Below are 24,709 nucleotides of genomic sequence, written 5' to 3' on the forward strand. Positions count from 1 at the left end.
TACCAGACCACAGATAGGAACCAAACAACCTTGACCCAAGCCTGGACTCTGACCCTCATAGGACATGTTGACCTTGGGCCAGTCCAGGCTTCTCATCTGTGCCCTGGGGCAGTGCTGCCTCACCAGGCTGTGGGGAGCACATAGTGAGTTAATGGAAGCAGAGCAAATGGGTGTAGAGGGCTTAGCTCAGTGCCAGCTGGTACCTAGTCCCCTGTGAATGGTTGCTGTCCTGGATGCAGTTGGCAAGGCCCTTCTTGCCCTGGTAAGTTATTGGAGAAGCGGCAAGTGGTGAGGTGACCTTAGGCCTGGGGGCCTGACTACTGCATCCTGAACTCATCTCACTGACCTTTTCAGGGAAAGGCGCAGGCCTCATTGGTGGTCCTGGAGTGTTGGGGGCCCTTGACCCTTCCTTCCTGTCCCCTGGCTTCTGATCTACCCTCGCTGCCCACAGGTCTCCCACTGATCCTCTCTTGGGCACCACAGTGGTGCCAGCTGCATCCACAGGAGGGTTCTGTGATCCTCCTCACAGCCCTGTGAAGAGTTATCACCACACTCAGCACCAGAGAGGCCTGGAGCACAAGGCAGGTCTGCAACCGGTCAGACCTGAGAGCTGTCTTCCTAATATACAGCTCGAGAAGCAAGGTACAAGGGGCCAGTGTACCCGAGTAAGAACGAGCAAAGCTGGTGCTAAAACCTTCTCTGGAACCCTGGCTTCTTGTCCCAGGTTAAAAAAATATCCACTGTGGCGAGTTCCCTGGCCGTCCAGTGGTTAGGACTCTGCGCTTCACTACCGTGGGCCTGGGGCTCATTCCCTGGTCGGGGAACTAAGATCCCGCAAGCCACGGGAGGCGGCCAAAAACAAACAAAAAAATATCCAGTATCATATTTATCAAATAATAAAATGGTATAGAAAGACATTAAAATATTTATATTAAAAAATCTATCCTTATAGTCCTTGTAAAAAATTAGGAAAAATATAAAGAAAAAAATCACCCCAATTCTTCCACCGAGAAGGCCACTTGGAACTTTAATTTTCTGCCTTCAAATTACACGATTTCCACCTTTGCCTCCCTAGCTGCTCTAGGTTCGGTTCCTACCGCCGCCGGCTAAGAAGCAGCAGCGCAGCGGCCTGGGGAAAGTCGCCCAACCGGACGTACCCGTTCGCGCCACTCGTCACCTCCCCACCGCCGGCGGGGACGCGCGGCTCCCAGGGACTGGGGTTGGGGTGGGTCCCGGGTGACCCGTAGGGAGCCGCGCTCAGCTCAGTACGCCCGGCCGGAGGGGCGGAGGCGGGGCCGGGGCCGGGGCCGGGAGGCACCTCCCACCAGGAAGTTGGCGGCGGCCGAGCCAGCCCTAAGAGGAGGCGCACGGCGGCCGCGCGACCCTGCGAGAGCTGGGCTCAGGCGCAGCGCGACCCCGCTGGCCGGGCGGGGCGCGCACGTGTGTATACGAGTGCGGGGGCCCGTCAGCGGCCCGGACTACAAGTTCCAGGGTGCCCAGCGGCGCGCCTGGGTTTTCTGGCCGCGCGGCCCGCTGGCTCCTGAGCAGGTCGCCGCGGGTTGGCACGCGTCACCTGGTTCCCGAGTAAATAAGGGAGAGACTCCCCGAGCACCGTAAATAGAGTCCAAGTGGGCGGGGAGCCGCCCCGCGCCGCCCGCTCATGTCTCTGCAGAGCCGAGTGTCCGGCCGCCTGGCACAGCTGCGCGCGGCGGGGCAGCTGCTCTGCGCCCGGCGCCCCTGGCCCGGCCCCTCAGCGGGTGCCACGCGGACCCGCAGCACTGCGTGCGGTCCCCCGGCGTCCCTGGGCGCGTACGACCCGCGCGCGCGGCCCCCAGCGGGAGTTGGGGCTTGGGGGGCGGCGGCGGTGGGGCGGAGAGCCAGGGTGCGCACCTGGGCCCCCCTGGCCATGGCGGCGAAGGTGGACCTGAGCACCTCCACCGACTGGAAGGAGGCAAAATGTAAGTGTAAGGAGGAGGGGGGCGCGAGGGGCGAGGGCGGCCCTACGTGGGCCTTCTCCGGTTGGACAGCACCCCACCAGCAGCCTCGTCCACCCCAGAGCACTGGGGAAGTTAAGGTCCCATGTGCCCCGGTATGGACCCCCATTAACAGCCACGCCCCCCATGTGCCCAGCCCCATAAACTATTTCACCGCTCCGACCAGGTCCAGGTTCCCAGTAGGGGGCAGTGTGAGGAGGGTGGCCTTACGCCATTGAAATATGTTGCTGGGCACCCCCAGGGAGCGTCCAAGACCTAGTACCTTAATCTGTTGTGCACGAGGGAAACTGAGGCCCAGTGCCAGAGCCAATAGGCCAAAGTCACTTGGAGTTCGCTTCAGAATCTGACAGTAGGCTCTGAACTCCCCAGGTTTTGCATAGTATGGTTTCTCAAGGGGTGGCATTTTAGGCAGAGTGGCAGGGAATGGGCTGAGGGGACAGCTCTGGGGCTGGCATCCCACCTGGTGGGATCAGATAGCCACAAGGAGTGGCTTCCCTGAGCAGGCCGGTTCCACCTCCCCCTACGCCTACCCGGGGGGCCTGCCTCTCTAGGCACGTGGTTTGGTGCCCTTTTGCCCTTAACGTTGGCCTCTGGACACTTGTGAGCACTCTCTGCCTTATTCCTGGGGGACACAGGACAGAGGAGCTGCGGGGCAGGGCAAAGATGGGGCGTTGTGCCTATGAGAACAGTGACCCCCCCGCCGCCCCCGCCGCCCCCCACCCCATACCCAGGAATCAATCCATTTCCTCCCGCTCTGGGGCAGGGCATGAGTCCTGGTGGGCATGAATCCCAGGGCTGGACTCTGAGCCCGAATAGAGCAGGGAAGGCAGGCAACCTGACCTGCAGAGCCCCAAATAGCCCCGGCTGTCTGTCCAGCTGCCCCTGCCCTTCAGGGCCTGCTCCCTGGGCTCTTGTGACCATTCGGGCTGGATCCCTTTTCAAAAGAACAGGGACAGCAGCTCATTGGCTGGGCCCTTGTGGTGAAGTGGGTTCAGCCAATGGGGTTGGGAAGGCAGGCCTAGGGCGGGCTGTGGTTGGGGGCAAGGGGAAGGCATCCTCTTGGGATTGGAGGTAGAGTTCAAGATGACTTACCACTGTCATGAATTGCATTGCCTTCACTGGGATCTTAAAGCACCAGCAGGAAGCACTTGACTTTGCTCCCGGAACACAAGGAGTGCTTGTCAGCCCTTCAGCCCTGGCCCCAGAACACCATTCAGGGTGGGGAGTGGGGGCTGGCCCCCTGGTACGGGGACTGTCCCCACAGGGAGCCCTGCTTTCCCTTCTCTGTCAGAGAACAGTAACCCAGGGTGGTGGGAAAGAGAGCTGGGGAGGCCAGGGGCCCAGGCACCTGTTCCTGGATCTGCCACTTTTTCTAGGACCCAGCTCTCCGCCCCTCCCATTCCAGGGTGCCACTGAAAACTTCCAGACCTCATGAAGCTGATGGGTCAGGGATTCCCAGGCTGCTCTCTGCTAGGAGCTGGGATTTCTATTCATTCAGTCCATGTTTATCGAGTGCCTTCTATGTAGCCAGCACTCTTGTGCTGGGGAGACAGGCAAGGACCCTGCCCTCACGGAGCTTAGGGGGAAGAAACAGTGGAGGATGTGATCAAGGCAATGAGACAATGCCAGGTAGAGGTCAGTGCCGCAAAGAAGCCGTGGCAGATGGGGCCGCCTGAGTGCCAGTGTCCAGTCAGGGGGCAGTGTGAGGAGGGTGGGCTTGCCCCAGGAACCCCAGCAGTAGGTGTGAAGCCGCCCGCCCCCCAGCAGCCGTTAGGTGGTAGTTTGTGGGGGTGAGACAGAGAGAGGTCTCTCTGTGTCTTAGTTACCTATTGCTGCATAATAACAGATTACCCAGACACTTGGTGGCTTAAAACAGCAAACATTTATATTATCTCACAGTCTCTGAGGCTCAGGAAGCTGGGAGTAGCTTAGCTGGGTGGTCAGGCTCAGGGTTTCTCAGGAGGTTGGCGGGGACTTGGTTAGGGGTGGAGTGAGCCCTTCCCGGATGGCTCACTCCTGTGAAATGGCTGTTGTCCAAATGCCTCATCTGGCCCACATTCAAGAGGAGGGAAATTAGTTTCCACCTTTGGGAGGGAAGAGGATCAAAGAATTTGGGGCATATTTTTAAAACCGCCACGCTGAGGGACTGCCTCAACTGGATTCTGCCTCTGATTGGGATCCAAGCTTTGATCCTTTATTTATTTATTTATTTGGCCACGCTGCTCGGCTTGCAGGATCTCAGTTCCCCGACTAGGGATTGAACACGGGCCCCCAGCAGTGAAAGCGCCGAATCCTAACCACTGGACAGCCAGGGAATTCCTACAATCAGTGTTCATTTACCTAAGTATACTGCTGTGTAACCACTACTTTTATCAATAGGTAGAACATTGCCATCGCCCCACAAGGTTCCTTTGAGCCCCTTTCCAATCAGTACCCCTTACTGCTAATCATTTTTCTATCTGTTCATTTTGTTTCTTCTTGAACTTCATATCACTGGAGGCATACACTGTGTCCGGTTCTTTTTACTAATATCTGTGTGATTCGTCCATATTATTGGGTGTACCGACAGTTTGCTCTTTTTTATTGCTGTGTAATATTCCATGGTGTGGATGTACTACAGTTTGTGCATGCAGTTTCCTGTTGATGGGCACTTGGTTTCCAGTTTGGGACTGTTGGGAATAAAGCTGTTGTGAATATCCTTGTACATGTCTTTGATGGACATGTGCTCATCTTTCTGTTGGGGGTATACCTACACAGGCCTCTAAATGCTTGTCTATGCCTGAGATGATCCTTTGTCAAAGACTGGCACATAGTAACCAAACTCACAAGAGACTGATGTATAGTTCAGAGGGTTGAGGTGCAGTTCACGCTGGGGAAATGTAATAGCTGTGGGTCTGGAAACTCATGTGCACATGGGCAGGGCCTCCTCTCCCTGTGGAAAAGCCATGTGGAAGCCAATTCATAGTCTTAAGTTTGCTCAGCAGCAGGTGTTCTCAACTAGGGAGCTGGTTGAATGATTTTGGAAGCTGATCCCACTGCCCTGGGCAGGCTGGGCAAGCTTTCCTGCCAGGGGTGCGCCTACCCACTAAGGATGCCCTTCCCCGGGCGGTTGTTTATTGTTCCAGTACAAATGCTGAGTGCCTGCTCTGGGCCCCAGGTGCAGATGCCTCAGTCCATGGCCCAGTGAGTCCTCTGGACAGATAGTCAAATTCTGCCTGGGTTCTGCACATTCCTTTTTCCTGGGTTCAAGCTGACTGCCCACTTCTGTGGACCTGTTCTTTCTCTAGGTAGGTAAATACCAACAGGCTTATCTTCCTGGCTAGGAGACATTCAGTCTTTTTGAGAGACCTCTGCAGTATTTGATTTCACTGGCCAGGGGTTAATTTCTATAATTTAATTCCCTCAGTTCTGGAGTATCTCATTACCACCCGCCCCCGACAGGTTGTGCCTTTTCATCAGAAGATTGCGGAAACAGTCCTACTGTAAGGCAGTTGGGTGCGAGGGGACTTAAGTTCAGGCACTGGGGTGTTTGGGGGCTTTGCCACCACAGGAGGGGCCTGGCCTCCAGGAGAAGGGCACAGATCCTCCTTCTGACCTGCGGTAGGGGCAGAGCTGTGTGCTAAAAAAGAGAACGGGCATTGGTGTCATCAGATGTGGCAAGCCCTGGCACCACTGCTTCCATGCTCCCTGAGCCTCAGTTTCCTCATCTGTAAGATGGGACCAACAGCACCCGATTTGTAGGTTGTGCTGGGATCACATTAGAAACCATTTTGTACACAGCGGCCAAAGGGTCCCCAGTGCCCCCCTCCCTTGTCACCCACCAATGCCCCCCATCCCTTGTCGCCCCTCGGGTCTATCTCCTCTCTCTGCCCTGTTCTGGCCATGGGGACACTGGGCTTATATAAACTTGTCTCCCCCATGGTCTCAAATGCTAGAACTCTGACCCTCAGGTCCTGAGCCCTGTTTCCTCTCCCTGGTGGCTCAGGATAGGGCTCATGTGTTCCAGCCTGTTTGCATGGGGCAGGGCAAAGACTGATTTCAACCCCTGTGGGATTTCATGCAGAGCAGATGATTTATCTGATTCGACTGCCGGACCAGAAAATTTCCCAGGCACACCTGGGGATTGGCTGGGCTTCTCCCACCTGTCTTCTGGGAAGCAGCCTTGGCGCGTCCCGGTGCGGGCGGAGGCGAGGGGGTCTGGGAGAGCAGAAAAGCTCCAACATGCCTCCTGCCATCTCCCGTTTGCTCGTGCCATAGGCTTTGACGAGCCCCTGCTCTTGGGGGACGGTGAGAGGTGATTAATGCCCCCACCACCGTGTTCCCAGAGCCCAGCTGTTATCAGCCCTGCCCACCCACCCTTCTTCAGAAGAGGAGCCTCCCTCCGTGCCACCTGCCCTCCCCTTTCCGAACACTGTCCTGTGAAGTGCCAGAAAGACACTTCTTTAAACACATCATTGAATTCCCGTTCGCCCGGTGCACTTTATGGTTCTGACGCAGCCTGCTTCCTCCAGCTCGGCTTTCGTGCCCGGGAGCCGCTGAAAGCTTCATCAGGGGTCAGACCTCCCCATCAAAATTTACTGCAAACATCCTTTTACAGCACCTGTCTCACTGAGCTGTGAAATACTCTCGCCTCTCCAAAAACGAAAGAAAATTAAAACGTATGTTGTACATCTTTTATAAGAAAAATAAATCTCACTTGTGCTTTAAGTCGGCACCTGTCCTTCTGGCAGAGGAAGGTGGCGCGTGTTATAAGTGTGTGGGGCATATGCCCACCGTAAGGGTCCTGCTTCTCTTCCTCCCAGAGAGAATGAGGAGGGCCTGGGGGCGGCCCCGCTGATGATGAAGCTGAGGCTGTGAAGACAGCACTGCGGTCCTCAGCTGGCTTCTCCTTCCCATAAATCTGAGAGCAGAGCAGCCTGTAGCTCCTCGGGGTCAGGCTGCAACCTTGTTCCGGAGATGAGTGAGGACACGGCACCCCGCACACTGGCCTCGAGAGGTGTGCACTTGGGGACCACAGGCCGGAAGGGCAGGCTGACAGGTGTCCCCAAGGTTGGCGCCTTGTCAGCCAGTAGCTGAGCTGGAAGCTCTGACGGTCTTCCTTTGCCGTCTCCGGGAAGCAGAGTCGTGTTTTGGTCTTTGCTGGAGAGAGAGGACTGCGTGGGCTGTGGGTCCCTCAGAGCAGACCTCGGGTACTGGGGAGGACAGTGCAGGACAGAGCCCTGGGCTGGGTCCCGCCCTGGCTTCCTTTTGCTTGCCTGTGGCCAGGGCGATTGATCTACTGATTTTGTAAAGCAAGGTGGCGGCATCTGCCAGATGGTGTCTGCTCGGGGACCTGAGCCATCTCTGGGCATCCCAGACTAGTTCCATGGGGTGCCTGGGGCCTGCCCCAGCCAGAGGGACTCCGTTCTTGGGAGTCCTATGGGGTTGGTCTGGGCTCTGGCTAACCAGCCCCTCCAGTGTCACAGTACGGGCCTGCACTGTGGCCACAGGTCCAGCCAGCTCTGAGTACTGGCACTTGGGCATGCCAAGGCCTCGGAGGGGGCCTTTGGTCACAGTTGTGCAAGATGATAAATATGGGGACCCAAATAACTTAAAAAGCTCCTGCACCTGCTTTGCCCCAAGTTGGAAAAATAATGTTTCCCCTCCCAAATTTTGTCTTGTTTTCGTTTGCTCTCTTTGGGCCTTCTTATCTCACACACAGGAAAGAGTATATCTGATGTGTATATCGCACTCGACAGCTTCCTCTGTGTTTTCACAGCCAATCTTCTTGTTCACAGCAAGCTTGGGTGCCACGGAAGGCCGGCCTTGTCCCTATTCTAGAGATGAGAAAACTGAGGCTGAGAGGGTGAGCACCTTGCCCACGAACATGATGGTGGGAGGTCATGAGCCCAAACCTGGGGGGACCGAGGAGCAAGAGTGGAATCAAACCCCCAGCAGCAGCCGGGCCACAGGCCGGCAAACGCCCCAGATGAGCCGGGGGAGGCTGCCAGAGCCTTGCTTTTGCTCTCCTGTCCAGCTGTTCTAGATTTCTCTCCATTTCCCCACCCGTATGCTCTCTCCGACCTCAGGGCTTCTACACGCGTTGTTCCCTCCTCCCGGAAGACCCTGTTCTGTTAGCAAACTTGCCCACAACCTTCAGGTCTCAGCTCCTTGGTTCACTGATTCATCCCACAGATGCCCAGGGACACTCACACATGGTTTATGCTGTGCCAGGTGCTGGGAATCCAACATAAACATGACATATCCCCATATGGCCAAGGTCAAGCAAAGCACAGATGGCAGGGGAGGCAGCTGCTCTGGGAGGGGGAGGGCAGTGAGGAGGGAACTGTAAAGGAAGACCAGGCAGGAGGCACAGCAGGTACAAGGGCCCTGAGGTGGGAAACAGCTTGGCTGTTGGGGGAACTGAAAGGCTGAGGGGCTGTGGGTAGGGTGAAGCGCAGTGGGGAGGATAGCGCGGGAGGAGGTTGGGGAGGAGGTTGGGGAGGAGGCAGGCTCTCCGAGCCCTGGCAAGGACTTGGAGTTTGAACTGAGCTTCACACAGAGAGACAGCTTCTATCTGACTTCTGTCCCTAATATCTCTGGGCTGCTGTGTTAGGAACAGACCATAGCGTGGACACAGGGAGTCAGCTGGCCGGGCGGGGCGGCGGGGAGGCGCTTCCAGAGGGATCTAGGGAGCAATGAATGACGGAGGCTTAGCCCTGGTGGGAGTAGCAGAAGGCATGGTGTCTGTGGTGTTGGGAGGATAAACCTAACAGCCTGCAGGTGGATGGAAGAGGGAAGAAGAGAAAGGAAAGACCCTTGGTTTGGGGCCCCAGCAAAGTCTGGGGCCGTTCACTGAGGAGGAAGGATAGAGAGGTCAGAAGCTCAGTTCTGCACACAGAGAATTTGGGGATGAGAGCAGGCTGTGGGCCTGGGGGAGCAGATGCTCAGAAGAGGCGAGGGGCTGGAAGTGCAGCCTTGGGATCATGAGCGTTTTCGAATGCGTGGAACTGATGTGAAAACCCAGGGAGAGGGTGTATATTAAGGAAGAGGGGAGGCAGCAAGGAGGCTGAGAAGGGGGGCCAGCGAGCAGCCTGGGATCGGAAGTTGGGGGTCCTGAGAAGAAAGAAGGGGTTGGGGGTGCTGAGCATACAGGGGAGGCCAGGAAGGGCCACTGAATAAGGACAAGTGGCCAGTGTGGTGCCTCTGACCTTGGCCTTGATGGAGAGGTGGGGTCGGAGGGAGGAGGAAGTGGAGACAGTGAGTAGAGACAGTGGAGGGAGGCAGAGAAACGAGGCCACAGCTACAGCGTGTGGAACGCGTGGTTGAGGGAGGGTTTTGTTTTAAAAGCCGGGCTACACCAGAAGGTGTTTGAGGGCAGGCAGGACAGTCCAGTGGAGGGGGAGCCGCAGGAGTGAGTCCTTGCGGAGGTGAGCTGGGCGGCCTCGGCTGGGAGGAAGGACCTTCGTGCCCATTGACCTGAGGGAGGGAGAACGAGATATGGGCAGGTGTCGGGGGGTGTTCTGCCTTGGTGGGAGCGGGAGGCAGCATCCACTGGATGGATGGCCGGGAAGACGAGCTGAGGAGCCTTGGGAGAGGGAGAAGGAGGAGGGGGCACCCACTTCCAAAGGAGCAGCTGGAGTGGCCACCTGGGGAAGATGAAGAATTTAGAGGGAGCCTCTGCTTGGTTGGTAGGAGTTTCTTGAGCGATTTGCAGCTCCTGGGGCAGACCGGAGAAACTGGGGGTACCTCTTCCAGGAAGCTGTCCCAGCCGCCCCTCTGTTTGGTCAGGCCCCAGACCTCACCTCGCCTCCCAGGTTTGGTGCATGGTGGGTGCTCAGTAAATATCTGTTAACTGACTGATCTGTATTCAGACTGTCAGGGAGAGGCAGAGACTGGATGGAGTTGAGCCTGTTTTTTGCTTGGTGGTACCGTCTGCCGGCAGCTGAGTGCTTTGTTTTGTGCCCAACTAAGCCTGTTCTGCTTCTCATTTAACGCGAGGGAGCTTTCTGTGCCCCCATTTTACAGAAGAAGACAAGCAAGGCTTGGAGAAGCACTTCAGTTCCTTCAAATACCAGCACCATCCCCCCACCGCCACCCCCGCCAACACGCAAAGAAAGGAGCGTTTAAAGTAGGAGCTCTTGGCCTGTTTCTCAGATCATGGGGAGGGCAGACCCTTGAGAAGGAGGCTGGGAAATGGGCTGTGAGCATCCAGGGACTCTAGTGACAGAGGGGACTGTCCACGCTGGGTACCATCCACGCTGGATACCCTTGCCTCTTAGAAAGAATGAGAATGGCACTGCTGTGGGGGGATTCTTAATCTCTACCTGGTGGAAGCATTTTTAATCTGATTTGGGTGCCCCTGGGATGAGGTGCCCCTGTCTCCCCTCAGCATCATTCTCCCCCTGTGCTTGCCTCCTGCCCCACACCCTGGATTGCACCCACCCAGAACCTCGAACATGCTGTTCCGGGTGGTGGAACACCCTTCCCTACCCTGGCTACCTCTCAGTCCTCTTCCCAGTCTCCGCTAAGCCCCCCTGGACTGGGGTTCCGGCTACCTCCTCTCCCAGTCCCCGAGTGTCCCTTCCATAGCACTTCTTGGAATTTGGATTGCTTGCTTGATTGGGTAAAGCCTGGTCAACCTCTGTCTCCCCTGCTGCATTATAAATTCATGAGGGCCAGGACCACGTCTGCATTGCTGGGGGTTGGATCCCCAGCACCACGTGTAGGACCTGCCTGTGATGGGTGTTTAGGGAAGGGGGTGGGAAGTGGCTGCCGGAGAGTGTGGTTCTATCTTGAGCTGGAGTTGGTGTAAGCAAATTCAAGGTGTAACGAGCTTTTTGTAGTAATTCCCTACAGTGTTGAGCTGGACTGTGAACGGGGCCCTTTCCAGGCTCCTCGGGCATCTTGAGGAGCAGAGGCTTGGATGGACTGACTTTGGCAGGGCAAAGGCACATGTGGGGGACCCACCTGTCTCTTGAGTATCTGTCCGTCTCTGCCTTTCCACAGAAGGCTCCAGCAGGCAGACCCTACCTCTCCCCGTACCGCCTCTAATTGCCCTCCTACCTCTGCACATTTTCTGATGCTTTTTGGGTTCCTTGACTGTGGTCTTTCCTCTTTGTTGTCTCCCCCTCCCCTGGTGGTCACTGGGGGCTGCTCCATCTGGGGAGTGTGTGGTGGAGGACAAGGCTGGGCTGAGAGCCAGGCTGCCCTGGTGGTCGCAGGCCGACAGGGGGAGCCCACGAGCCGCGAGCCTGGACTGCTGCTCTGGAGAGAGGCTTCCTTGCCTGGGGCCACCCAAAGGGAAGACCAGGCCCAGCAGGGAAACCAGCCTGGGTGGACCCAGAATCTGTGAGTGGGTGGGGGGCCTGGCTTCCCACTCACTAGCTGTAAGACCACGGGTGACTTCCTGACCTACCTGAGCCTCTTTCCTTATCTGTAAAGTGGGGACAATTCCAGCCACTCCCTTGATTCATGACTCACCCCAGCGGGCATCTCTCCGCGTGGAGCCCTCTGCCAATGCAGGGGGTTTGTCACAAACGGGCACCAGACCCACTTGGTTCTGTGGCTCTTTGAGGAGCACGGGTGTCCTGGTTCCCTGTGTCCTGCTGCCTACAAATAAGGACGATGATGATGTAACTGATTCAGTGCCGCCGACCTGCCTGGCCTTAGCATGTATGAGTAAGCTTGAAATTAGTCTGCAAGGGCTGTCTTGAAGATATTAGGGACCCAGAGGTGTGGACGCAACTGGAAAGTGGCAGAGTTGAATTCTGCACTCAGGTCTGTGGTGCCTGAGAGACACCCTCCACCTCCATGGGCCTCAATTTCCCCTCCTAACAAAGAGGGCACAGCAAGATCTTCTAGGGGACCCTCCTTCCGCGCCCCTCCCCGTGTGCTTGCGGGAAGGATGGGTGTGCAGGGCTGCTTTGCATCCTTGGACGAGGCGAGCATCCCCGTGAGGATAGGAGACCTGTGGGCGGTGGGGAGGCCCCCTGGACTGCTCCTCTCCCTGCCCGCCTGACTCTCCTGCCCACCCCACCCGCCCCCGCAGCGTTTCTGAAGGGCCTGAGTGACAAGCAGCGGGAGGAACATTACTTCTGCCGGGACTTTGTCAGGCTGAAGAAGATCCCGACGTGGAAGGAGGCGGCGAAAGGTAGGCCCTGCGCTGGGCGGCCCGGCTGTCCGGGTGGTGCGTGGCCCTTTCAGGCCCATATCTTGGGAGAATCATAAAGACGAGGGCAAGAAGGAGAATGGCGGCAGCGTTTATGAGTGCTTGCTGTGTGCGGGCCCTTTGCAGTGTCACCTCATTTAATTATCAACACAGCCTGAGGCAGGTTCTGTTTTTATCCCCATTATACCGTTGGGAAGCTGAGCCTTAGACCTGCAATCCCATGGCCGCTGGAGCTGGAATTCGCTGCTTGGTGTAGCGGCCTGCGGTGCAGCGTCCTGGTGAGCACGTAGGCCCTGCAAATTTCAGGCCTGGTAACCGGGAACCCAGGCCAAGTTACTTAACCCTCCTAGGCCTCAGTTACCTAGCGTGTAAAACGGGGATGGATGGCATTGGTACTCTACCTGTGTGCAACGTTATGAAGATTCAGGGAGATGAGTGTGTGCTGCACACAGTAGGTGCTTAGTCAGTGTGGGCTGTCATTACCGTGTCATCGGTCCTCGCGTGGCACATTGCCTCTGGAGGTGGAGGGCAGCTGATGGCGGCTTGCCTGACTGGTGTCCACTGGTGGGGCACTCTGCAGTGGGGACCTCTCTGTGACCCCGCCCTCGGCCTCTGCTTGTTCCAGGGGTGACCGTGAAGGTGGAGGAGCCCAAGTACAAGAAGGACAAGCAGCTCAACGAGAAGATCTCCCTGTTCCGAGGCGATATCACCAAGCTGGAGGTGGATGCCATCGTCAACGCCGGTGAGTGAGGGCTTCTGGCCAGCCTGAGCCAGAGACCTGGGGGGCCACCTCGTCACTGTGCCAGGCACGCGTGGATGCCACCTGGCTCCAGTGGCTGGGTGAGGGTGGCCTGCTGGCGCCACGGGAACCCAGCGTGTCGGCAGCGTGGACTCCTCTCCCCTTGAAACCCTGACCTGCTGCGTCAGGGGTGCCTTGACTGAGCTGCCTCGAAGCTCTGAGACCCGTTAGCGGCTGGTAAGGGAGAGAGCTCCGCTGGAATTGCGCCGGACTGCCCTGCCAGGAAGGCGGTGGCCAGATGCGGTGGTCTGACCTTGGGGGCTGCAGATGTCCCTGACCACTGCTTTCCTTCCTCCGCCTCCTGCCCTCCCAGCCCCCCTTCTAATTGGGGTGGGCGAGGAAGCATGTTGGGGAGCATGTCAGAAGAAGGGTGGGGGCAGAGGCCCCTGCACCCCTGTCAGCTTCCTGCAACGGCTCTTGCTGGCCGGGCAGTTTATTGTGATGGGTTGAGGAGTCTGCTTCCTGGGAGAGGGCGGAAGGTGGCGGCTCTCCTCCCAGGCAGTGGTTGTCTGGCTGAGGTCAGGAGGGGTGTGTCAAGGGGCGGTCAAGCCCAGCAGGTGCTCAGGTGGTTCACAGGACAAGGGCGAGTGGGGGCCGAATCCCCCCACCGTGGTTGCCAAGTGTTACAGGGCGGAGCCTCCTTCTTGGAGAAAGGTTCGCAGGCCTGGGCAGACCCCGTTGTCTTGGGTTCCAACTCATAGGGAAACTCCACTGTGCCAGCCCCTCCCCACCTGCGCGGTCTCAGGCACTCGCAGGAGCGTCTCAAATCTCCTTCATCGCACCCTTGGGCTTGCAGCCGTTGGCTGACCCCAGTGCTGGCCAGGGCGTCGAGTGGCCAAGTGACTTTGGGTCTTGGTGGTGCCCGTGCTGGTCTTGCTAAGCGACTGGGCTTGAGAGACCAGGGGAGAGGTGGCCGCTCATCCGCTCTGGGCCCGCTTGTCTGTGATCTGGGTTGCATTTCCGGCAGTGGCATTGCTCTGCATGTCTCCCCGCTGATGTTCGCAGAACTGTGTGGTCACAGGAGTGTTCCCTCCCCCCCTCGTTGCCTATTTCAGCGCACAGGTGACCAGTCACAGGAAGGTAGGAGTTCTGACTCAGAGCAGGGTGTGGTGGGCTCACCTTTGGGTTTCTGCTTCCTCCGATGTGTTTCTCTTGGGCCACTAGGATGGTGGGTAGCAGCGAGGTCCCCATCTGGGGAGACACGGGGCTAAGACAAGTCAAGTCACAGTGGCCCAGGAGAGAAGGGTATTCTTGCTGCCTGGACCCCAGAGGGATGGCCTGGGGTGGAAGGACCAAGCCTTGGGGCCCCGGCTGAGGGGACATTGCCACAGGCCTGCGAGGCTGTCCTGCCTAGTGCCCTGGGCCCTGTCCGTCACTGGCAAGGGTGTGGGAGGCGCCCCGCTGGTACTTTTTTTTAAAAAATAAATTTATTTATTTTATTTATTTATTTTTGGCTGTGTTGGGTCTTTGTTGCTGTGTGCAGGCTTCCTCTAGTTGTAGCGAGCGGGGGCTACTCTTGGTTGCGGTGAGCATGCTTCTCATTGCAGTGGCTTCTCTTGTTGTGGAGCGCAGGCTCTAGGCACGAGGGCTTCAGTAGTTGTGGCGCGCGGGCTTAGTTGCTCCGTGGCATGTGGGATCCTCCCGGACCAGGGCTCGAGCCTGTGTGCCCTGCATTGGCAGGTGGATTCTTAACCACTGCACCACCAGGGAAGTCCCCCCACTGGTACTTTTCTTCCTGATCTGCAAAGTGGCCAGAGGGAAAAGTAGGGCATCTTATCACCTCCTTCCCAGCCAGGTTGATGGTTGGCAGCCAGGAGGAAGGGTGTGGAGACCAAGGCAGGGTGTGGGCAGAATGCAGATGGAGTGGTGTGGGGGCTTTGGAGCCTGCTCGCGGGGCTGCAGGCATGATTAATGGCTCTTCCTAAGTGCCCTTGTGCCTGGCCAGACTGAGTGCAGCAGCTCTGTCAGCCTCTCATGCTCTCATGGAAGCGCTTTGGTCCTGGCTTCATCTGATTCGCCAGGGCTGGGCATGGCAGTGTTTGCTGTGTCTTTCTGGGGACTCCCCTTCTCCATGTACCTGCCTGGGCTTGCATGATGGGAATGGTGGGAAACCCACCCATTGGATAGTTGGGGATATTAGGGTCTGATGCCCATGAACAGTGATGGTCACGCAGCACCTGGCATGAACAGAGCCCTCAGCACCTACCGCTGTTGTCGGTGCTCGAATTGATGCCAGCAGAGTCACTGGACGTCAACCCTGGCCCAGGGATGCCAAGGGATCCTGGTACTTCCTACAAATGAGCAGCTATGCCTCCCCCTGCCTGCCTCAGTTTACTAAATACCTCCTGGTGTGTCTTCCCTGGATCTCCTTTTTTTCTAGAAAGAGTCTCATAGCAGGGAGGACCCAGAACCTTCCTGGAACCCCAAAAAAAGGCTGAGGTGGGCCCTGTATCCAGAGCTCCCACACGGAGCCTGCATCCCCTGTGGACCCTCCCTGAAGGTTTTCCCAGCCCGGTGTTTGGGTGGCCTTGGCACTAATCAGACCTCGGGGGTCTTTGGTGGGTTTGGTACCCTCCAGCATCCTCCCTGGGCACCCCCCAACCATGGCCTGGGGCCGCCGCCCACCAGGGGGCAGCAGAGATCGCGGTTCCTGCGCACAGCAGAGCCGGTAAATCAGCCTGTTAGCGGAATAAAAGTCGCGGCAGCGCGGGGCTTTTCAGGGCTGCATAAATCTGGTCTGTGCCTCGTGAAACCCACATGTGCTTAATTCATATGTAAAGTTTCAAGCAGGAAGAGAATACGTGTCCATTAAATTCTATTTGACTTGATTATAATCATTAGCCCTGAATAATTGCTTCTCAGCGCCGACCGCGGAGCCACCACACTGAGGAAAAGGAGCGAGCAATTATCTCGGAGTGGGAATTTTTTAATTTTTATTTTTGAAGTCAGGGGCAGTGTTGGTCCCGCCAGGGTCTGTGGCCCATGGGGAGCCGTGTGGGTCGAACAGGGCTGGGGGCTTGAGGTCCACTGTGGAGCTTCTGGATTTTCTCAGGACGGCGTGGGGGGCGGGGAGTCTCTCTTTGTCCCTGAGGCCAGATGGGGAGGGGTAGGGAAGATGCCATCGCTGCCTGGGCCTTGCTCCAGCTGCAGGGACCATGGAAGGGGAGGCCTGCAGGGGGCTGGGAAGGGCCTGTGCGAGAAAGGGATCAGCGCCCCAGAACCCCTCCATCCTGAAGAGCTGTGGCTCGGGGGTGTCTCCAGCCACGCAGGCGCTCTTCGCATCCCTAGGGAGGACCCTGGGGGTCCTTGGAGAGGGCAGGGGCCGGGTGTCCTCTCTTCCTGCCCCCTTCACTTCTCCCCTCCCCGCAGAGTGACTTCACCCACAGCCTCGCTCAGGACTTTGGAAAATCAGACGCAGTTTCCCAACTGTTCCCCTGGCATTTGAAGTCCAGGGCTGGTTTTTACCCCACTCTGTTGATATTTGCTATGTGATTGGGGTGTATGTGCCATTATGTGCCTGTAATAGTGGATATGTGTGTGATTTGTTGTGTGTATAATATGATATATGTTATATGGTATGTGGAGGGGGGCTGGAACAGAGTAGGATGTTTGCCTGGCCGGTGGCAGGGCATGAGGTCACAGGGGACAGGACCAAACCCCCTCAAGCCCCCAGGGGCAGTGCAGGCCTCCCCGGGTCATCCTTGGTCTTGCCCCAGTGGCTGCCAGCAGAGGCCACTTGCTCGGGCAGAGTCTGGAGAGTCTCAGGCTCCTGCCATCTGTGCTGGCCGCGGCTCCTGCCCACGGGGGCACACTGCATCCATCTTAATTAAATTGGGCTGCCACGCTGGTGAGATAAGCCAGGAAGCCCCTGCAGCCCCCATTCTGGAGCAGGAGATTCTTTGGGGGCAGCGCCTGCCTCTCCAGCTTGGCCCCACGTCCCCCAGGCTGTGTCTAGGGAGAGCCAGGCCTAGCATCTCCTCCAGAGAAAGCTTGGGTCTGGGGGGGGTGCCTCAGCTTCTGGAGTGTTTATGTCTTCCCTTTGCCACGGAATGGTGGGGACTATGGGGAGAGGCAGCATGACCTTGGCAGGGTCCCTTCCATGCCCTTGAGTTTGCCAGCTTACTAAGCCTGTGCTTGTGGGCCCCTAGTTCCTGACAGACAGCTGAATCCCAGGCAGGAAATGTCCTGGCACAAAGAAAGACCCCCATTCTTGGCCAGTCCAGGGTCCAGCTGCCGGCTTTGGCCTTCAGGGCATAACGGGACAGAGCAGGGATGAATGTGATGCTTTGTGCAAAGACAGAAGGAATATTAAACTGCAAAGCTGTCCCAGGCCACTGAGTCAAGGCCATGCGCGTGCTGTGGCCTCCGGTCAGGTGTCTGCAAGCCTCTATTTCCCCATCTGAAAAATGGAGCATCGTTGGCCCCACCCCAGGGTTGGCACATAGTAAGCCCCTGTAAATTAGTATTGGAAAGTCAGCATGAGAGAAACTAAGTAGAATATAATGTGACAAAGCACTGGAAGCAAGGTCTGAGCAGAGTGCCACGCGTCGCCTCAGGGACCAATTAATTCTGCAAGGAGGGCGCGGGAGGCAAGGAGGGTCAGGGGAGCCTTTGAGGGGACCCGGCATGCGGGCCGGGCCGTGCAGAACAGGTGGGAAGCCATGTTTCACAGCGACAAGCTGGCCTCACTGGGAGTTTTTTTAAGTTGCTTATTTATTTAAAATAAGGCATGAAGTGGTGCTCTGTTTCCTTAAGTCTTGGGGCTTTGATTTGTGAAAATCTGCCAGCTGCTTCTATCACCCTCGTCTCCTTGGCAAGCCAGCCAAAGCCCTTGCTTCATCCCTTCTGCTGCCAGGAGGGCCCGGAGGAGCCTGGCCCCCTGGCTGTCCCTGGGCCACCGCTCGGAATCAGTGATTTAGAGACTGCCTTGATGGACTAGCAAGCAGGGGGGCCGAGGGACGCCGACTGCCTTGTGGGAAGTGATCTGACGCTGAACTGTCTCCGTAAATCGCTTTACCTGTCACTTCAGATTTAAAGGTGTTTACTGAGGCCGGGCCTCCACAGCTACCTTCAGCAGCAGCCTCTTCACAGTGGGCAAGGAGGGTGGGCGGGAACCTGAGAGCCACGGAAGACTCCCTGGGCCCCGGCCCCTGGGGAGCACAGGTGAGACCACCCACTTCCTCCATGCCGACCACTTGGCTTCCCCGCAAAGCAGGCAGGACTCAGATCCCCATTTTCAGTGATCAAACTGAGGCTCAAGAAGGAGATAACATGCCCCAGCTCGGCAGGTGACTGAGTCAGAATTCAAACTCATGTGTAGCCTTTCATTCATTCGATCAGCAGGCGTACATGGCAGGCCTGTTGTGCACCAGGCGTTGGGGTAGGTCCTGGGCTACAGAAGACTCAATCTCAATTCCCAAATGCAGAGTGAAAAATATGAATGGAAAGGACAGCAAAGTGCATGAGGGATGGGAATCACACCTGCAAGGGTGGGAGGCAATCTGGAGGGCTGCCTGGAGGAGGCAGTACTTGAGCTGAGAAGTAGGGATCTGAGTTAGAAGTTGGACAAGGACATTCTAAGGGGAGAGAGGGAGAGCACTGGCAGGGAGTGTGAGGTGGGTGGGACTCAGGGGAAGCTCTGGGGGGCTTGGAATGAGCTGTGGTGGGTCCTGAGCTGAGGGTCTCCCTCTAGGTCTAGGTTGTATCCACACCCCATGCTACCTCTCCTAGCCTCCTGGTGTTATATCAGCCCCACGGTGTCAATGGGAAACTGAGGTTCAGAGACTTGAACATCTTACCTAAGGCCACACAGCTAAGCAGTAGTGGCACAGGTAGGGAAGGTTTGCCAGACTAAAGAGCCTCCAGAAAATCCCCACCTCCACTTTTTTCGTGGGTAGCTGGGAATACCTTCTCTTTGTTCCCTTTTCTTTTCTGGTTTAAAATTTGGGGTCCCCAGAGTGGGTCTGCTGTCATCTGTCCTCACTACAGGGAAACAGAGAAGCGGGATGGGGACTGGGTGGTCAGTGCAGAAAAGATGGGTCCAGGTTCATGGGCCCCATGAGGACTTGTGGTGGGCTCCTGCTCCTGTGGCTGCTTGGTCGTCCTGTGCCCCAGTCCCTGCCCTGAGCACCCCACCAAGCCCTGCTTCTGGGTGGGGGTAGTGTGTTACTGTGTGTTCCCTCTGGGCCAGGGGCTGCCCCCACACTGGACATATCACCTCAGTTCTGAGGCAGGCAATAATATTCTCCCAGTTTACAGATGAGGAGACTGAGGAACATATGGGACCACAGTGCCGGGTAAAAGGCCGAGCCAGGAATCAAACCCTCATCTTTCAAACTTGGGTTTGAGAGGGATGCCGTCACGTTTGCTTTTTCAGAAGTTCCCTCTGGGTCCAGTCTAGGGGTGGGGGGCTGAGTGGATTGGGAGGCCAACAGGGAGGCCTGGGGTGCAGGTGGCTTTCTCCCCACATTAGAAAGCCTGGGACACCAAAGACTGTGCCAAGGCCTGATTTCCACCACTGCAGGAGGAGGGAGGCTCATTTCCACAAGGTCGAGAAGCGGTTACATAAATTCATAAATGATGGATCCCTTCTGAATTATTGAGATTCCCTCAAGGGCTCACAGGGCCTGGGCCAGTGAGCTGAGCTCTGGCCGATGGGCAGGACTCGAGGATCCTGGAAGGTCCTTCTGCCCCAAGGTCTTCTCCCAAGTTTCCCTTTATTAGCCAGATTGTTCCTGTCCTTCCATAGGGAACGTGACAGTGGGCAATGGACCTTGGACCCAATGATCTTTTGTCCTGAGACTCAGTAAATGTTTGTTGAATGAATGAGTGATCAGACGTCCTTGAGAGTTGGTCAGAGAGCAGGAAGGACTGGATGAACCAGTGATCCCCTCTGGGCCCCCTCCTTCTGCCCCAGTCCAGACCCCACGCAGCCCTCTTGGTTGGTCATAGAAGCCAGGGCTGGAAGGGACTAGAAGGGACTAAAGCATCATGCAGGAGAGGACAGTGGCAGACTGCCGCTTGTGTGGGCAGCTGGTGAGGTTCCTGGCTCAGTGTGAGGCCCAATGACCCAGTGCCTGCCGCCAAGGCATGTGCAGTCTTGTAGGGAAGACAGGGGAGCATCTGAAGCCCAGAGAGAGACGGTGACCTGCTCAGGGTCACATAGCAGGGAAGTGGCAAAGCAGGCCTTCCTAACTCCCAGCACTGCCCTTTCTCCTGGGCCTTTTTCTCCCCATCACAACACACAAATGGTCAGGAAACGCAGGTAGGGCTCCGCTGCCCGCCACCCACTGCTGAGGGGCCCTGAGCCCATTCTGTCCGGCTCATCTCGTCCTTGAGGCTGCCAGCCTTCAGCACCCACACCAGTGTGCCGGCCTGTGTCCCTGACGTGCTCTCCACCCCAAGCACTGAGCTGAGGAGCCTGGAGCTTGTGGGAATGTGTGTGTTTTGAAATTAATGGGGACCATTAAATTGTCCAAGCATGAAAAGGGCTGGATCTGCAGCCCTTGGATTGCTCTCCCGGAATGGTCCTGCAGTGCCTTGGCAAAGGGCTGCCCAGCCAGCTTCGGGCCTCCCCAGGAGGCTGTGTCTTGCCTGCCGTTTAACGCATGGGTACCCTGTGTCCCTAGGATGTGAAGGGGGTCTGGCGCAGCATGTGAAAGCCATGGGTTCCCCCCAGGAACTGGGGTCCCCTTCCCTCCCTCTCAACACAAAGCTCTGTGCAGACAGTGCTGTTTGTGGGGATGTTGAGATGAATCTGCTCTCTCCAGACCCCTAGGGTGGGCTTACATACACACACCAGAGCCTGGCTCTGGGGACTCCTGGGTGGGACCTGCCCTGGTCCCAACTTGGGGTGGCCTCTAAGATATAACATGACCTAAAAGAGAGTGAAAGTATCCAGCCCCCACTCCCTCACCTCCCAATCTCCAGACAGCCCCACCCGCTCTGGAGTCTCCATTACAGGACATTGAAATTGGGAGTTGGAGTCCTGGGTATGAGTCCCGGCTCTACTGTGTACCAGCTGTGTGGCCTCAGGCAAGCCCCTTCACCTTTCTGAGCCTCGGTTTTCTCGTCTGTAAAACGGGGATAAAAGTGCATTAGGGGGCTTCCCTGGTGGCGCAGTGGTTAAGAATCTGCCTGCCAATGCACAGGACATGGGTTTGATCCCTGTGTCTGGGAAGATCCCACACGCCGCGGAGCAACTAAGCCCGTGCGCCACAACTACTGAGCCTGCGCTCTAGAGCCCGTGAGCCACAACTACTGAGCCCACACACTGCAACTACTGAAGCCCGCGCCCCTAGAGCCCATGCTCTGCAACAAGAGAAGCCACCGCAATGAGAAGCCCACATACCGCAAAGAAGAGTAGCCCCTTTTCGCCACAACTAGAGGGAGCCCTGCGCGCAGCAACGAAGACCCAGTGCAGCCAAAAAACCAAAAAAAATGTGTGTTAGGACCCACATCCTGGGTCACTGTGAGTTTGTTTGTTTTTTAAATATTTATTTATTTATTTTGTCTGAGCCAGGTCTTAGGTGTAGCACGCAGGATCTTCGTTGCCACCTGCGGGATCTTCGTTGCTACGTGCGGGAGATTTAGCTGCGGCGTGCGGGCTCTAGTTCCCTGACCAGGGATGGAACCCGGGCCCCCTGCATTGGGAGTATAGAGTCTTAATCACTGGACCACTGGGAAGTCCCTCATCGTGAGTTTGAAAGGAGACAATTCGCTCAGCACAGCGACGTCTGGGATAGAGGAAACCCAAGAAATGCCAGCTCTGAGCCTCCTGCTGTTGCTGCTTCTCTGGGAGGGCAGCTCAGACCCGTGGAACCAGGACTGCTGTGCACCAGCCCTCAGTAGGGCTGGGTCAGGGGATGTCGCGGGTACCGCCTTCCTGTCCTCCCTGTGGTGAGCTGAGCACTTGCTGGGCCCAGGGAGGTGAGGAGAGCCCTTCATGACCCCTAGTCTTTTGGATTTGGGGTCTCTTGACCATGAGCATGCAGGGCAGGAGGGCTAGCCCCCCCTCCCCTCTGTGGCAGGGCTGTCAGTGTCTGCTCTGCCTTCTGTCGGGAAAGGTGTGTGTGTCACATGGGAACAGCCCAGGACAGGGGATGTTCCCTCTCCCCAGGGGGCCAGGAGGTGGGGTGTTGACTGAAGCTCTCCTTCAGAGCTTGGCTTCCTCGCCTGAGCCTGAGCTGGCAGACCTGAAGCCACCTGTAACTTCCAGCGCTCCCTTCCTCTCCCCTCCTCGGGGTCTTCTTGCATTTCAGAAGCTCACCTTTGGGGCTCATTTATTTATTTTGCAAGTCATTTCTACTCATGTTTCCTCAGGCCCTGCTGGCAGCCATGTTTCACGTGGATGCAGTGACTGTGCATCACGGGTTCCCTTTCTCTGCATCTTTTTTTTTTTTTTTTGGCCATGCTGAGCAGCTTGTGGGATCTTGGTTCCCTAACCAGGGATCGAACCCACGCCCTCGTCAGTGGACGTGAGGAGTCCTAACCACTGGACTACCAGGGAATCTCCCCCCTGTAATCTTGACTGATCACTTATGGAAGGGGTGCAGCTGTCTTGGGGGGTTCTGGAGCCAGGCCTGGGCTGGAAGCCCCCAACGGGTGTGGCATGGGCTGGCCTCAGAGCCAGCTCACAAAATATTGATAGATTGGGGTAAAATCCGGTTCCACTAGCTGCTTCTCCGGGCCTCAGTTTCCACACGTGCACCTTATGGGAGGATTAAGAGGAAAAAATGAGTTAGTGCCTGTAATGCCTTGCGCACTGGAGGGGCTCAGTAAATGATAAGTATTGTCCTTATTAGTGTAGTATCTCACTGCACCACCCACTAGACCGGAGCCCCTGGAGGGCAGGGGCAGGGTCCACTGACCCCTGGTCTCCATCCCTGGACAGGGCTGGCACATGGCCGGTGCCCATCCGTGGTGGGGGCCGTCCAAGAATGTCTACATAGCAGTTCCCCAGGAGGGACACAAAAGGACGGGAACTAGCAACTCATCTCTGCCAAGGACCGCTGGGTGAAAGCAGGCTGCCTGGTGGGCACAGTGGCAGGAACTCCTGCTGCCTGCACATCGGGCAGGGGAGAGACCACAGATATTTATGTCCTTGTGGGAGTGTCAGGAGCAAGTGAGGACTTGGGAACCAGGAGCTTGGGCTGCAGCCTCTGGGGAGGACAGGTACTGGGTGTGGACCCGGGTTTGACAGTGAGCCCGGATGGCCCTGAGAGGGTGGCAGCGGGGGGTGGACATGGCTGACTGGCAGCACCCGCTTTGGTTCATTAAAACCTCATCTGCCGAACCCCACACCCAGCGGCAACAAGTGGTCCTGTAGAGCGGTACCCACCCTCCTCCTTCCCCTCGCTGCTGTCTCCCCCTCTTCGGACACTGTAATTGCCATAAAAATAGGAGCTTAGCTGCGGTGGCTGCTTAGCATGTGGGAAGAGAGAGGCCCGGCTGTCAGCCATCCCCCTACCAGCAGGGCTCGAGTCTGTTTTATTATTGCCGCCTGGCTGTATTTCACGTAGGTTTAAACATCATCAAATGCCACATCCCTTTTGAAAAGCAAGAGCTACCTTGCTGAGTATGTTGAGGAGAAACAGGAACGTTAAAATCTACGAAGCAAATGGCCCAGAATTGACATTTGTGACGGGAGCCTTACAGCTCTGTCAAAGGAGCTAAGGTCTGCTTGGCAGCTGGCGGGGAAGTTTCTGGTGAGGCTCACGGGTCATGCAAAGGTGGGGCAGGTTGTGGCTGAGGCTTTGGGGTTTGGCAGGGAGGGGACCAGTGTGTTGGTGATGGAATTCTGTGGGTCACCTGACCACCTCTTGGCCTCCCCGGCCTTGACCTTGACTCAGCCTCATCTCCCTCCTAACAAGGCAGATGGGAGCCCCCTCTGGTGCGTAGAACAGGGTGCTGGGCTCTGGGACTCAGGGGGTGGGAGTGGGGGCATGTTAGGGGCCAGGGCTGCTGTGGCCACTTAGGAGCTCTTGTGACCTTGACCAGGATACACCTCCCCTCTGAGCCTCGGTTTTCTCGTCTGTAAACCTGGGAGAGTGCTGCCCCCTCCGAAGGTGGTTTGAAGGACGGAGATGCATGCAAATGCCTGGCAAGTCACTGGAACTCAACAAATGGTGACTGTTATCACTGAGCAAGTGGGCGTTTGAGCTGGAATTGATTTTTTTAAAATGTTTAACCTACCTGTTTCCATTGAAAAACAGACATAATAAAACCGGGGAAGGATTAAAACAGGAATAAAAAGAAACAAGTGACAAGGAGGACGCTGACCTGGGCATCCAATAAGAATGTGCCCTGTGCTCTTGGCCACACCTGGAACCCTTTGGCCTAGATGCTCTTAGCACGTGCTTTCTGACCTGCTGGCCTCTTGCCTGTTTCCTGGGTCTGCTCAGCCCTACCTCTGCCTTGGGATGCTGGTGTCTGGTCTACTGAGGGACCATGCCCTTGTATGTTATGCTCTTGGTGGCTGCTTGGACAGCTTGGCTCCTGGCACTTACCTTGGCCCTGCCCAGAAGACACCTCAAAGCTAGGCCATTGTAACAAGTCTATTGCAACTGAATATGACAAGTGGCCTTGAGCTTCCTGGCAGCCATAGCAAAAAGGGAAACAAGATTTTAGGTTCTGTAACTCTAAGCTTGGAAATCCATTTATATTTCAGCTTAATGCCTCTTTTTCTTTCTACTCTGTCCTTTTTCCCTCCATTGTCTCCCTCTGTCACCCTTACCAACTTTTTTTTTTTTTTTTTTTTTTTTTTTT

General features: G+C 56.7%; 1 protein-coding gene across 1 annotated transcript in view; it reads left to right on the top strand.

Annotated features, from left to right (window-relative positions):
* Positions 1-1,542: 1,542 nt before the first annotated feature.
* Positions 1,543-24,709, top strand: part of MACROD1 (mono-ADP ribosylhydrolase 1) — a 159,922-nt gene continuing 136,755 nt past the window's right edge. Inside the window, exons 1-3 of the mRNA XM_007462087.1 lie at positions 1,543-1,958; positions 12,025-12,126; positions 12,770-12,886. Coding sequence (XP_007462149.1) covers positions 1,661-1,958; positions 12,025-12,126; positions 12,770-12,886 — 517 coding nt within the window. The 5' untranslated portion in view covers positions 1,543-1,660. The remainder of the gene's footprint in view (positions 1,959-12,024; positions 12,127-12,769; positions 12,887-24,709) is intronic.

This window comes from Lipotes vexillifer, unplaced genomic scaffold (genome assembly GCF_000442215.2).
Source record: "Lipotes vexillifer unplaced genomic scaffold, Lipotes_vexillifer_v1.1 scaffold1129, whole genome shotgun sequence".
In the NCBI taxonomy this organism is placed as follows: Eukaryota; Metazoa; Chordata; class Mammalia; order Artiodactyla; family Lipotidae; genus Lipotes; species Lipotes vexillifer.